The sequence below is a fragment of the Aspergillus nomiae genome (assembly GCF_001204775.2).
Source record: "Aspergillus nomiae NRRL 13137 chromosome Unknown contig00001, whole genome shotgun sequence".
Lineage (NCBI taxonomy): Eukaryota > Fungi > Ascomycota > Eurotiomycetes > Eurotiales > Aspergillaceae > Aspergillus > Aspergillus nomiae.
The window spans coordinates 300,958-314,571 of NW_015378056.1; the positions used below are offsets into that span (position 1 = coordinate 300,958).

The 13,614-nt window shown below is 49.8% G+C and overlaps 3 protein-coding genes across 3 annotated transcripts; 1 reads left to right on the forward strand and 2 right to left on the reverse strand.

The window, feature by feature from the left end:
* Positions 1–258: 258 nt before the first annotated feature.
* On the reverse strand, positions 259–7,601 carry ANOM_000245 (type I polyketide synthase; the record flags this gene model as incomplete). Its single annotated transcript, XM_015545503.1, has 5 exons — positions 259–4,107; positions 4,173–6,648; positions 6,729–7,065; positions 7,124–7,456; positions 7,508–7,601. The coding sequence occupies 5 exons, from the start codon at positions 7,599–7,601 to the stop codon at positions 259–261; spliced, it is 7,089 nt and encodes a 2,362-aa protein (XP_015412548.1).
* A 948-nt stretch (positions 7,602–8,549) lies between these two features.
* On the reverse strand, positions 8,550–9,881 carry ANOM_000246 (uncharacterized protein; the record flags this gene model as incomplete). Its single annotated transcript, XM_015545504.1, has 1 exon — positions 8,550–9,881. The coding sequence occupies one exon, from the start codon at positions 9,879–9,881 to the stop codon at positions 8,550–8,552; it is 1,332 nt and encodes a 443-aa protein (XP_015412551.1).
* Positions 9,882–11,201: 1,320 nt separating this feature from the next.
* ANOM_000247 (uncharacterized protein) lies at positions 11,202–12,377 on the forward strand (the record flags this gene model as incomplete). The annotated part of the gene is made up of 2 exons (XM_015545505.1): positions 11,202–11,381; positions 11,457–12,377. The coding sequence occupies exons 1-2, from the start codon at positions 11,214–11,216 to the stop codon at positions 12,375–12,377; spliced, it is 1,089 nt and encodes a 362-aa protein (XP_015412550.1). The 5' UTR covers positions 11,202–11,213.
* Positions 12,378–13,614: the final 1,237 nt, after the last annotated feature.

Below are 13,614 nucleotides of genomic sequence, written 5' to 3' on the forward strand. Positions count from 1 at the left end.
TTGCTATGGTTCATCTTTACGTGTCTTTTAGTATGGTGCCTCCCATACCGTATTTCCCTTTCGACTATTGTACCTCTAGGGTTAATTCCATCATAGAATAGGGTATCACACAGCGGTTTCAATGTGATGGCTTTTTGACACAAATAGATCCCTCTACATGGATCGCACCAATCACGGGGATACCCTAGCTTACTCAAATATGGAATGCCTTCAGTTGACCCATGGAATTGTATTCATTCACCGTCTATATCTATCGATCTACTTGCTGGCGGTAGTCAACTTGTCCCCCACCAGGCTTGCCAGACCCAATATATTCGTCCTCTTATCCATCAGATCTAGGAATGGCACATCTACCCCCATCGCACCATAGATGTACTGACGGAGCTCCGCCGCCAGCATACTATCCATACCAAAATCCAACAAAGGCTTCTTTGCATCGATCTTATCCACTGGCGTGAGGATGATGTTAGAAAGCTTCTTCACCAGAACTACCTTCACCGCATCCGTGAGTTGCGCTTTATCATTCGAAGCGATTGCCTCCTGGATAACCGACGCCTGCGTACTGTTGCCCTGAGCAGACTTCCCCGCATCACGCCTCAGCGCGCACGTCAACACATCGAACCGTGCATCGTTGAGGAACTGCCAGTACCCCTCATAGCCCTGTTTCCGGTGGCCCTGCAGACCCGTATCCTCCAGCCCAGTCAGAATATGCGACTGGGGCATGAGATCATTAGGATGAAGTGAGGTAGGAGGCTGAGTGAGACCAAAGTCGAAGATCTGGACCAGCTCATCTTCCGTGAGAGGACGGATACCTTTACGGAGAAGCAGGGCCTCGATTTCCGGGTGCTCGTGCAGGTATCCCACCTCGGAGACCATTCCGAGGCCAAGGGAGACAGCCTTCAAACCCAGTCCGCGACGGTAGCGCGCGAATGTGTCCAGGAAGTTGTTGGCGGCGCAGTAGTTGCTTTCGGTGGCTGTGCCCAGTTTCCCGGAGATGGAGCTCGTCAGGACGAAGAAGTCGAGTTCTCTTTCCCTGTCTAGCGCGGAGAGGGCGTTGTGCAGGTTCCATGTGCCTTGGACTTTGGCTTCGGTGCCATTGAGCCAGTAGTCGCGCGGCATGTGTTTGAAGATTGCCTCGTTGAGACCCATCGCTGCTTGGATGACCCCTCCGAGGGGGGCTGGTGTGGCTGCCACGGCGCGGTGGACGTCTGAGTAATTTGTAATGTCGCCTTTGATGACGGTGCATTGTGCGCCTCCTGCCTCCAGTTCGTCGATGAGGCGCTTGGCGGCTGGTCGTTGTAGACCTGAGCGGCCAAGGAAGACGAATTTGCGTGCCCCGCGGCTCATCATCCATTTGGATACACTGCGGCCGAGACCACCGAGACAACCAACCAGTAGATAGCTCTTTTGGGGATCTAGCTGTGTCGAGAATTTCTCACGTACGACAGGTACCATCTGCGTTTGGTCCTCGAAGGATATAACGATTTTGCCCATGCGCTTCGCGTTGTTGAAATGGTTAAAGGCCGGTACGAGCTCTGAAACGTTGAATACGGAGAGCGGCTCAATAGGACGAATATCGCCGCTTCGCAGGAGCGAGATGACACGAGTTATTAAACTTTTATAAACGTGATGCTGTGCTGGAGATGCCGACTCGGCCAACATGCTTATATCGAACGCCGTGAAAGTCGTGCCTCGGGAGAATCTTTCCATATTCAGACGGCCCTGGTCAAGAAGATCCCGTTTTCCAATTTCGACAAAGCGGCCGAAGTCTGCCAGGCAGTCCCAGCTCTCGTGTAGGAGCTCACCGAGTAGCGAGTTCAGGATAACGTCGACTCCGCGTCCATTTGTGATGGTCTTGATGTTCGAAGCGAAGCCTGAGTCGCGAGAATTGAAGATATGGTCCGACTTGATGCCAAAGTGGTCAATTAAGTACTGCTTCTTCTCGTCCGTTCCAACAGTTGCGAAGATCTCTGCGCCTATTAGTTTAGCTAGTTGTATTGTGGCGATACCGACGCCACCTGCAGCGGAGTGGATTAGGATTGACTCTCCTGGTTGGATATTGGCTCGGTGATAAAGGGCATACACGGCTGTCGAGAAGACCATCAGTACAGATGCCATGGTGTGCAGGTCCTCCCCATCGTGGAGCTTAACACAGCTCCAGGCTGGAACAGTCTCGTACGTGCTGAAGTAACCAGGATACATGACAGCGACCTTATCACCGATACTAAGGTCGCGGACGTCGGAGCCGATGGCAAGAATATGACCTGTGCATTCCAAGCTGCACCGTGCATCTGTTGTCTGGACATGCCCTGCCAGTGCGTTAACATCTTTCGCATTGAGGCCGACACAGGAGACTTTGACAACCACCTCATTGGCGGCCAGCTTCGAAAGGGCTGGATAAGGTCGTTTCACGAACTGCACCGTGCTCAGTTGTCCAGGCCTCTGCACAGACAAGGCAGCATTACCAACACTCCCAAGTGGCATAGGTGATGCGAGCCCGTCTTGCCGTGCACGAAACTCTCTGTTCATGCGCTCGTCGGGAACTATACGACTGATCAGGAGATGGGACCCATTGTCAATATACTCGCAATCGTTGATCGAGTTGTTCCCACTTCGAACTATTCTCGCGACATCCCGTGAGATTACAGCAGCGTCAGTTGTTGGATCTAGTTCTAGCGAAAAGATTTTGGTTGAGGGCTGCTCAATCACTACAGCACGAGCAAATCCCGCGAACAGGGAAAGAGTGGGATTGAATTCTTCGTGTACTCCGGATCCTGTAATCCAAACGATCCATGCTGCGTGTTCAATCATTCGTTTGAAGCCATCGAATTCCTCCTGTTGGACGCCGCCAGCAAGAATAGACCTTTCCAGCTCAGCTGTAGAGATGACTAGTGAGTTTGGAGAGATTGGTATGTGTACTAGGTCTGCTAAAGCGACTTGCTTGATCGGCATGCCTAGACCATCGCTCAAATGGCTAGCTAAGTGTTCATCGGCAGGATGCATTGGCGACCGGCAGATATGTAGAACGTGATCGAAATTTGGACCAGAACGACCGTTCACAGCCGGTGCTCCGCGGAGGAGCTGCACATTGTGGGCTGTTTCCGATTGAGATCGTAGGACCGAAAGCCTATCGAAGTTTAAGGTGCTGCCGATATCAGGTGAAAGGAAGACCGTTTGATCATCTGTGTAGGAGCCTAGCTCATCCACCATGGCGGTATCGTCTCCTAAAATTACCAGACCGAAGTGGTCACCTGGTGATGCAATCCGATACTGCAGTGATCGAAGCCCTAATGGAACGATGTACTTGTGGACCTCAGCAACCTCGAGTTGACCGTCTGAGGTCGGGCGCCCCATGGAAAAAGAATTGAAGCGCCTGTAGATACTGGATGCATCAAGCACTTCCAAGAACGCCAGCGTGATGAGAGATAAGTCGGTCGAGAGGCATAGGATATGAGCATCTGGGTTCTTATGCACGATTAAGTCAAGGGCTGCTAGCATGTTGGCCTTGGACCCGAACGACCCCAAATCAGATCTTAAAAGAACGTGATGGAGTGCTGATGAAAAAGTGGCATTGTCGTGTACTTGACTAATGTCGGGCTTCCAGGTGACTCGTGTTATGGGGTGCCGCACCTCCATCTTTTCGTTTCCTATGTATGCGGTGACGTCTACATCTTTAAAATGCGCCACAAGTTGCTGCTGACCATCGAACAAGGCGCTATCAATCTTATTGGTGGCTTGGCCTGTGACCTTGGACATAGAGCGAATTGTACCTTCGTCAGTGGGACTAGAGGGCAGGCTGATCCTTACAATTCCGAGCTTTGTGGGTACTTTACCAACCATCGAGTGGATTAGGCCACCTGTGCATGCAATAAGGGCGACCTGGAAGAGGTTGTCCAGCAATACAGGATGTATGAGGTATCGGGGGTGGGACTGTGCTCCCCCAACAGCGGGGGCAAGCGTCCGTGTTCGTGCTTCTGCATACAATATACCCTTGGGGTCAGGTGTCTGGATGCCATGCATGTGTTGGAAGGTTGGTCCAAATGCAAGACCAGCATTGGCGATACTCTCATACCACACTTCGTAGACTGGGGGGCCAGGTGACAGTCTCTGGATGGAAGCTGTGTACTGCTGGTCGCTATGGACTCTAGCCTTATGGAGCCCTTGGCCCGCACTGTGGGGCCGTCCTCAGAGATGGACGAGATCTGGAATTCCCACCAGACCTTCGACTCTCTAATATTTGAGATTGGGAGCGGACGGAGCTCCGTATAGAGCTCGATCGACCCCTGCTCCGGTAATGGTAGAGCCTTCAGTAAGTCGACATGCCGGAGCACTACGGACTCGCCCGCACCGTCCGCACCAACAGGTAAAACCTTTTGCATCAGCGCCTCCACAGCCATGGATATATATCCGGTGGCCGGAAAGACGACAGTATCACCCAGCCTATGGTCACGTAGCCATGGGACATTTTCAAGCTGCAAGAGGTTCCGCCATCCAAACGTGGTCTCGTTTCCGCCTGGTACCTCTCTACCCAAGAGCTCGTGTCTGGGGTGTGTGGTGTTGCGCCATTCACGGCTAACCCGAGATTCATTCCATGGTGCTTGTTCATAATGCCATGGATATGTCGGTAAGTCATAGATGTACCTAGGTATGCTATGGCCGTAGGTATGATCGAGCTTTGAGAAGTCCACTCTGAAACCCTGCACGAAAAGCTGACCAATAAAACCGAGCAAGGAGACTGAAGAATCTTGACCTCGGCTAAGGGTGGCAAGGTAGGATGTAGACTTTCCAAGGGTCTGCATGATGGGCATCTTCAGGGCCGCATGTGGTCCAAGCTCAGCGAACGTACAGCGGCCCATCATCTCGGACAGGGACGCAAGGCCTTCGCTGAAACGGACTGGCGATTCCAGATTCGCACGCCAGTACGCTGCCGTACGGACAGTCTTCCCTTGGACCTCTTGGCACATGACAGTGGAGTACATGTGGATGTCATGCAGCTTCAATTCAGGGATATCCTGCGCCCCAAAGGTCAATGCCCCCTTGAGCAGCTCCTCGTACAGGGCACCAATGGAAGCCATATGGTGGGAGTGATAAGCCTTGCCATCAGTCTTCAGCCTACGAGCAAACACACCTTCATCCTGTAGTAATGCTAATATGCTATCAATGGATTCGCTATCCCCACTTATTGTCACACTTTGCGGCGAGTTTATGCATGCGACCTTGACATTTGCATTGAAGCCAAGCCTAGTGATCCACTCAAGTGCATCATCGGAGTGCAAGCCCACGGCAGCCATTGCGCCTTCAGGTGCTGATGCTGTCACAGAGTATCCTCTGTAATAAGCGATGACGATAGCCTCGCGAGCTGTCAGCAGGCCGGCTGTATATGCAGCCGCAATCTCACCCGACGAGTGTCCAATGACGCCCTGTGGAAGGATAGACCAAGACCGCAAGACATTGACCAGACCGATCTGGACAGCAGTTGTGATAGGCTGCGCGAAGGCTGCCAGGTTCAAGGGACAAGCCTCTGAGTTATCCATTAGAATATCGCAAATCTTCCATCTAGGGGCATGGGGCAGGATGCTCAGTTCGTGATCGAGCTGCTGAATGGTATTTGCGAAGACCGGGAAATGCAAGAGCTCGCGGGCCATTCCCTTCCACTGAGCCCCCTGTCCAGTGAAAACAAATGCGAACTTGCTATCTGCCATGTTATTATCTGAGCTGTCTAGTGTCAGGTTGTCGACGTGGATATCTTGTGCAAGGGTTGCCTGTCGGGCAATGACAAAGCCACGGAGACCAAGATGCGATCGCCGTTGCCCTAGAGTGTAGGCAAGATCAGCAACCGAGACGGCTGAGAGATTCAATTCAGACAGTCTCTCGACTCTCCCTTGCAGAGATGCTAGCTTGTTTGCAGACAATGGGAGTAAGTATGGCATCGAAGGGGGCACACTATGCCCGTTGACTCCATTAATTCCATTACTGGCGTGACCATTAGGCTGGCCATCCATTGAGCCTGTTACATCACCACTCCTCTTCATGGCCTGTCTGCAAGACACGTTGTTGGTCTGACGACCAGCCTCTTCCAGAATTCCGTGAGCGTTGGCGCCGCCGAAGCCGAAGGAATTAATGCTGATGCGACGTGAGCCGCTTTCCGATGGAAAGTCCGTCATACGAGTGACAACTTCTACCCCCCATTCCTCTGTTTTGATTTTGGGATTCATCTGCTTTACGCTGATGGTAGCGGGAATCTGACACCGCTCCAAAGATAGACTGGCTTTCATGATGCTGAGCAAACCACTCGAGGCTTCTCCGTGTCCCAGGTTCGGCTTCACACCGCCGATTAGCATCGGGCGGTGGCGTTGATCTTTCCGAAAGACACGAGAAAGACCCTCAACTTCAATCGGGTCTCCGACACTTGTGCCAGTACCATGAACTTCGACGTAGGCAGTATCTGCTGGATTAAGTCCGGCACGAGCATAGGCCTTGCGAATAACTGCCTCCTGCCCGTCGACACTGGGCTGCGAGATGCCCGGTGTTCTGCCATTGCTGTTTACTGCAGTTGAGCGGATTATGGAACGAATCGCATCTTTGTCACGGATGGCATCGTCCAGTCGCTTGATATAGAGCGCTCCGACGCCGTCAGCTCGAGCGTAGCTGGCCCCAGCATAGATTTGTCAACCAGGTTTGTCCGTTGGGCAGTACCGGACAGAGGAGAGTGAAAGAACTTAACTCACCCATCAGCGGAAGAATCGAACGTTTGGCACTTTGAAGCCGGTGAAAGCACTCCACCCAGTGAGGTCCCAACGTGCACCTCTGGAGTCTGAATGAGGTTAACACCGGCCACGACGGCGGCATCACATTCGCCGTTTTCCAATGCAGAGCAAGCCATATGTAATGCATAGAAGGATGAGGAGCATGCAGTGTCCACCACGCAACTCGGTCCTTTCATGTTGAAAACATGGCTGATCCTGTTACCGAGAAGAGTTGGTCCCATACCCAGGTGAGTGAACCTGGTCATGTTCTCCACATCCTTGGTCTGCATAGCGATGAAGTCCGGCGTGAATGAAGCGACTTTGGTCTTGTCAGTCGGCCAATTAATTGACGGGGATCCAACTGGCTGGCCACGCACCATAACATCCTACATTCGCACCTGACACATCGTCCAAGGTAACGCCAGCGCTTTCAAAGCTTTCGAAAACAACCTCAAGCAGCTTCCGCTGTTGTGGGTCCATATCTGCAGCCTCTCGGTTGTGAATGCCAAAGAACTGGTTGTCGAAGTTCCGAATGTCTTCCTGCAGGAAGCACCCGCCTAATGCTACGGTAGTCGACGGTTCATCCTTGCTCCCGTGAAAGCTGTCAACGTTAAACCGTGACTTGGGTACCTTGCCGGCTGCTGAACGTTCTTCCGCTAGAAAATCCCATAGCTCAGATGGACTGGAAATATTGCCAGGAAAGCGGCAGCCTGGAGTATACTCGTCAATAGTTGTCATCGTGATCACAAAAGAATACTTACCAATGCCAACAATAGCAATCGATTTGTTATTCGACACAGCTGGCTTCGTGTGGCCGTTCTCTAAAGGCGTCGCTTGATTTTGGAGTAACTGCATCTTCAACTGTATTTTGTGGTCTTGGATGAGATACTTTCTGTGTAATGTCCCAGGGTTATATGCCTGGCCTTTTTAGCCCTGTCTGCGAGGGCGCGTATAGTCATATTATAGATGCACATGACAACCGCCGTTCTTGCAGTGGACCGTTGCCCCCGACCCGGCAATTCCAAATATGACGAAACATGGCGCTCCAGATGAGGAAGCTGAGAATTTGAGAAACGGCGAGGCAGATATGGGCGCTTACACAGTGCATGCGCTGACAGATCGGCAGCTTAAACTCGGGTCTCGGGAGTCTTCAGCCCCCACCCTGAACGGCTGAGGGTGGGGGCCAGAACACTAAGGCAGCCCCCTTGCAGAACTCCGCATGCTCAGAGTACACAGCCTCCTAGCCTTGGCCTGCACAATGAATCATACGATACCTTAATATAGCACTATGGTGGCTACATCTAGCACTGAAAGAGAAACTATTCTCACTCGCAATATCTTCGATAATTCAAGTCATTGAAGCTGCGTGAGAGATGCGATTAAGCGCATGTCTTTTGTCATTTAAGCACAAAAATATATATATCTATATACAAGGGCAAAAACCTGGCAGATCAACAGCATCGAGTCAGATAACGCACATGACACCTTGGCTCATCACAGACCGTTCGCGTAACCACTTAATACAAGATCAAAGGGCGGGGTCGAGTAATGTCAGCAATCTGACTCATATAAGCCTGTATCATTCTCAAACCCCTGTAAATAAGATAATGTATGTACCTCGGCGGTTACAGTAGCCAAGGTTTTAGATAAGAAATAAAAGAAAAAAAAGAAACAAACAAGGAATTTTCATTCGTCAATAATATAATAAAAACATTGAGTTTGCTGTAGGTATGCAACCATAGGGCCGTTTTCCCGTGTACCTACGTGTATCTACGTGAGCTAGAATCCTATTTGAGATCCTCATCACGCCAATAATTCCTCGGTTAAAACTTTCTGAACCTCCTCCAGGTACATGCTAATGTGTGCTGGTTCCTCATACCCATCGTTGAAGCTGTACACGAGCCGCAGCTGGTCGCGGAACGTGTATATGAAAAACATGGTCATGCCGAGAACAATCTCGACGCCCAGCTTCACGTCCAGAACCTTGGCCGTGCTGCCATATGTGTGTTGTATATACCGCTCGACGATGCCCAGGCTGCTGACCTGTGCATCTCCAGGAATGGGGCCCCCCTGGTACTCGGGCATCTGAATAGCTTGGCAGAGGACGCGTGTCATGTGTGCGTGCAAGGGCAGGATCTCAGGGTCATTTTTAACACTGGAACCATAATAATTATCCAGTGTGCGGGCTGTCTCCCAGAATTGCGAAGGTAGGTCCATGTTTAACGGAAGAGGTGTGTAGTAAACCGAGGCCGCGTACTCGTTCGTGCTGTAGGGTTTTGGGAGATATGGTCGCAGGTTGAACAGCCCTAAGTTTGCATAGTGGGATAAAGTGCCATTGGGATTAGCATGTTTGATAATCGCCTGGATGTACGCTGCGTGTACGGCAGAGGTAACGCTGATGCCTTTTTCTTTGCATATCTTGATAACTGCTTCTGTTGTCCGCGTGGGGAATGTCATTTCGACATTCTGGGACCGGCCGGCAGGTACGGTGCCAACTTTAGACACTGGGCCAACGCCCGGAGCTTTGGTCGCATACCCCATGAGGAGAGCTGTGGCTTTCTCAGTCTCTTCTGGCGTCGGCTCAGATACTTTGAGCACTTCCTCAATGGAGGGTGCCAATCTGGTATGTTCGTCACCGAATGTAACCTCGACTGGACTTGTCAAGGCTGTTAGATAGCGGTCCCAGAGCAATAGTGTACCGGTCCCATCAATTGTGTAATGCTGAGCGCGCAATACAAGCTCCGATGACTTCGGAATATAGTACAGCGTAACTTGCTTGATCGGCTCAACATTGCGGCATAACTCCTCTGCATCTGCAGCCGATGAGATAACAAAGGTCGAGGCAAGCCACTCCTGCAAAGCTGCCTCATCGGGAACCTCATAGACCATCGTCGTGCCATCAACTACGGTAGCGATCTGGGGCTGTTCAGACCGTAACTGCTTCCAGGCGCGCTTCAACGCAGATTCGATGTCAGCTGGGTTGATATCGAGATCAACCCTCAGCTTAGAGAAGATGGTGTACTGGTGGCGGCCATCGCAGTGGGCAGCTGACATCGACCCCGTATAGACAAAATAACCCTCCATTCCGGTGACAGGGCGCTCCCAGCGGCGCTCTGATACTTTTGTCCAACTCATGACTGCTTGGTACTCCTTGTTTGTGAAATAGAATGGGACAGCAGAATTTGAGGCCTAGGATAACGTGAAAAATGGACAGAGATATGGCGGGTGATGCATTGGGATCGTGACAATCTTAAATCCTCCCCGAGCATTGCTAGGCAGTTTATCTAGGCAGACTTGGCTTTGCCCCCATTTAATCTATACTTTCCCTTTGTGTTCCTGAGACCCCACAAGGGGCCGTGCTGTGATCTCCGCCCATACTCGGTAGTGCATCCTGGTTCTCTGATTGTCTCTCAGCCGTTCCGCTGAACTTGTATTGGCACTAGTCTATTCTAAGAAATAGCTGCGAGCATCATTAAACTTGAGACTTGTGTATACAAACTGGTCTAAGATAGCTTTAAAAAGGGTTTTCATTTTAATTTTACGCTTTAATTACTCAACAATTTATATAGAAACTGATACTGATATAGTTTATAAACTATAAAACTATGTTAAATTGATGCCACTACATTCCACAGGACCAAAAGGTCATATAATTCTGAATGCAGATTGTCCTGGAGTATCTATACAGCAAGCGGCCGGTACAGTATTTTACGAAATCTAAACAAACCATTTCACATGGTCTATATAGATTTGTAGAGTTGGCAAGCAAGAGGAAAATATATATCATGATTAAATAGTATAGAAACGTAAGAGAGGAAAGCATAGCCAATTGATTTAGCTGCTATGAATCAGAATTTTGCCATTTTAGTACGGAGTATTCCGGATTGCAGTCAGTATTACAGTTTAAATCAGCGGTGACCTCGTCGGCAAATTTAGATATCATGAATTTTATCTTCATTCCCAACTCCAAAACTTAATTGGGAAGAATTTTAAAATAGAACAGGGATCTTCCAATCAGTGGAAATAGTACTGAGGTGAGGAATGCGAATAATGGCGGAGGAAATGCTAACTAACCCTAAAGGCAGGCCGTAAGCCAACCCACGGCTATCACAAGGCTGGATTTATCAAGATAATCGCCCCCACCGCAAGGGGCATAAGCAATGAGACGCTGACAGCACAACTAATTAACTCTCATTTGCTCACACTCTCTCCATTCCTACCCCTCCCTCGTCAGAAGCAATGGAGGGGCCAAGTGAGGCGCAATATAGCCCAATGGGGGCTGATTCTGCAGGTTAAGCAAGGACAGCCATGCATGACGACTCACTCCTCCGTAAATGCCAGTGCATGGCAAGCTGACCGGCTTATCTTCAAGCCTGTAAGATCCGTCTGCTTTTCTTTTTCATCCACCGTCGTTTTGCTTCCGCGCCGCTTCCCTTCTTACAACCCTGGACGAGCACGACAACCAACATGGCCCTAGATGTACCGGATGGCACGCCCGACCGTGGGCAAGGCGTTGTGATATTGAGCATCATCCTTATGGTCCTGATAATCCTGGCTACCGTCACTCGTATTATGAGCAAGGTTGTTGCGCACCAAAACTGGTGGTGGGATGACCTGTTCGCAATCCTCTCTGTGGTAAGTCCCATTACTGGCACAAAGTACATATCAAACCCGAAATAAAGATCAGGAAACTAAGCTTCCCATCCACAGGTCTGCGAACTAGTCGTGCTATCCCTGGTCCTAGTATGGAGAAACATCGGCCTGGGTTACCACATGTCCGTGGTGGCGTCTATTAATCCAGAATACCTAATCACCGGATCCAAATACCTCTTCATCGCGATCTTCTTCTTCGACGCCTCAGTCTGCCTCCCCAAGATCTCCGCGGTCTTCTTCTACGCGCGCGTCTTCCGCTCCAACAACCGCGCCTTCCGCATAAACCTCTGGATCATCGGTGCCCTCGTTTCTGGCTGGCTCATCTCCGCCGAAATCTCAACCATCTTCCAATGCAACCCCATCGCCAAGGCATGGGACACCACTCTACCAGGAACATGCATTAAGCAATACGACTGGTATCTATCAACCGCGATCCTCTCCACCGTCATCGACTTCTACATCCTCATCCTCCCGATCCCAATGATCTGGTCCCTGAAAATGAGCCTCCGCCGCCGCATTTATCTCCTCATCTGCTTTTTCATGACTTACTCCGTCATCGTCCTGTCCCTGGGCCGTCTTGTCGCTGTGGTCAATATCGTCCCGATCATGCCAAACGATTTGACCTGGGAGTTCCCGCTATACCTCTACTGGTCCGTCTTGGAGGGCTCGATTTCCATTGTCTCAATTAGTGTTCCGAGTGGCATCGCCCTTGTGAAAGCCATTATTCGACCGAATGGGAGTTCCTGGGGGTCCAGCAATGGGAGCAGTGGGAAGCGGGGGAGCTACGGAAACACCACTATTATTAAACCCACCAAGGAACGGCCAACACGCATCTATGGCGATAGGGACAGCGACGACCATCTCGTCTCGGACGTCGAGACTGCCAGAACAATGAGTGTGGATGGAGATGACGCCAATATCCCGCTAGGTGGAATCAAGATCCGGACGGATATTCGGATTATGAATCGCGAGAAATAGTAAACCCAAAGAAGAAAAAGGAGAATGAAATGAAAGAGCAAAAAGTGAGAAAAAAAAAAACAAAAACAAAAACAAAGATGCTTGATAAGTATCTATCCAACGTGGGCTGGGTGGATATTTGGTTACTACTTATTTGCGATGTTTTGACTACCATTTAGCGATGTATATATTCCCTCTCTGCAATGACGGTTCAATGATACCTATTTTGTCTATACCCATCGTCTGCTTTTATTTGTCGATAGGGCAACCCTTTCTGCCACAATGCTTCTCTGCATACAAGCCCAGCTTTGCAGCACAGACCTTTTCAACTTGACTGTTGTCAATCAAATTGCTTCGTAAAATGTGTACACCCTCATTTTGTAAAATTTCATCTTGTCTCTTGCATATTGCAACTACTACATACAGGCATTATGCTATTTGTTGAATGAAATGTCCAAACATTCACTATAACATGCATTCGTAAACCAGATAATTCAAACTCCCCATATGTATATATCTAAGCCTGGATAAACTTAAAACTACCCGGAACCTGTGTCAGAAAAACACCAGATGGGCCATACTTCTCCGGCACCCTAGCGAGCTCTTCTAAATCATCCTCCCTATATCTGTGAAGCAGGTTTTGTCTTGGGCTCGCCTAATTCAGATACACAAGTAGTCAGCTTGCTCCATATACCATTGCGAACAAGGACAGCGCATGCATGATAAATCCCAGTTGAGAATTGAAATATATGGGCGCCAGTGGAATGATCCTTTTCAGGGATCCGCTTCCCACAGGATTGATCGACCCGAACTCAGTTGTCTTCCCGTTTATATAAAATGATACGGGCCCGATGCCTCCCCGTATCCCGTAGAGCCCATGTGTGCCAAGTACTTGGTGTAAGCGCCTCGAATGAGAAGAGAGGCATAGAATCATTTCAAGACCCATAGTGCAAGAGCGGAACTCTAATTATTGACACAAGGCGACTCAAATAATAACGCACAGCTGAATTTCATTCGTCAGTGATGGAGAGACATATTCCGAAGATTGCTTAACTCGATTATAGTATGATCCAAGCGGAAGCACCAAAGAAGCCGTTCGTTGAGAGGTTAATTAATTTGACAGAAGATATTCTCAGGGGTACCTCCTCAGGGATGGAACTCTCTAGAGGATATCTTCATGATAAACGACGGGGATAGTAGTTGCAGGGACTGCCGTAATAATGGTATCTTATATCCAATATTGATACACAACTCCAGG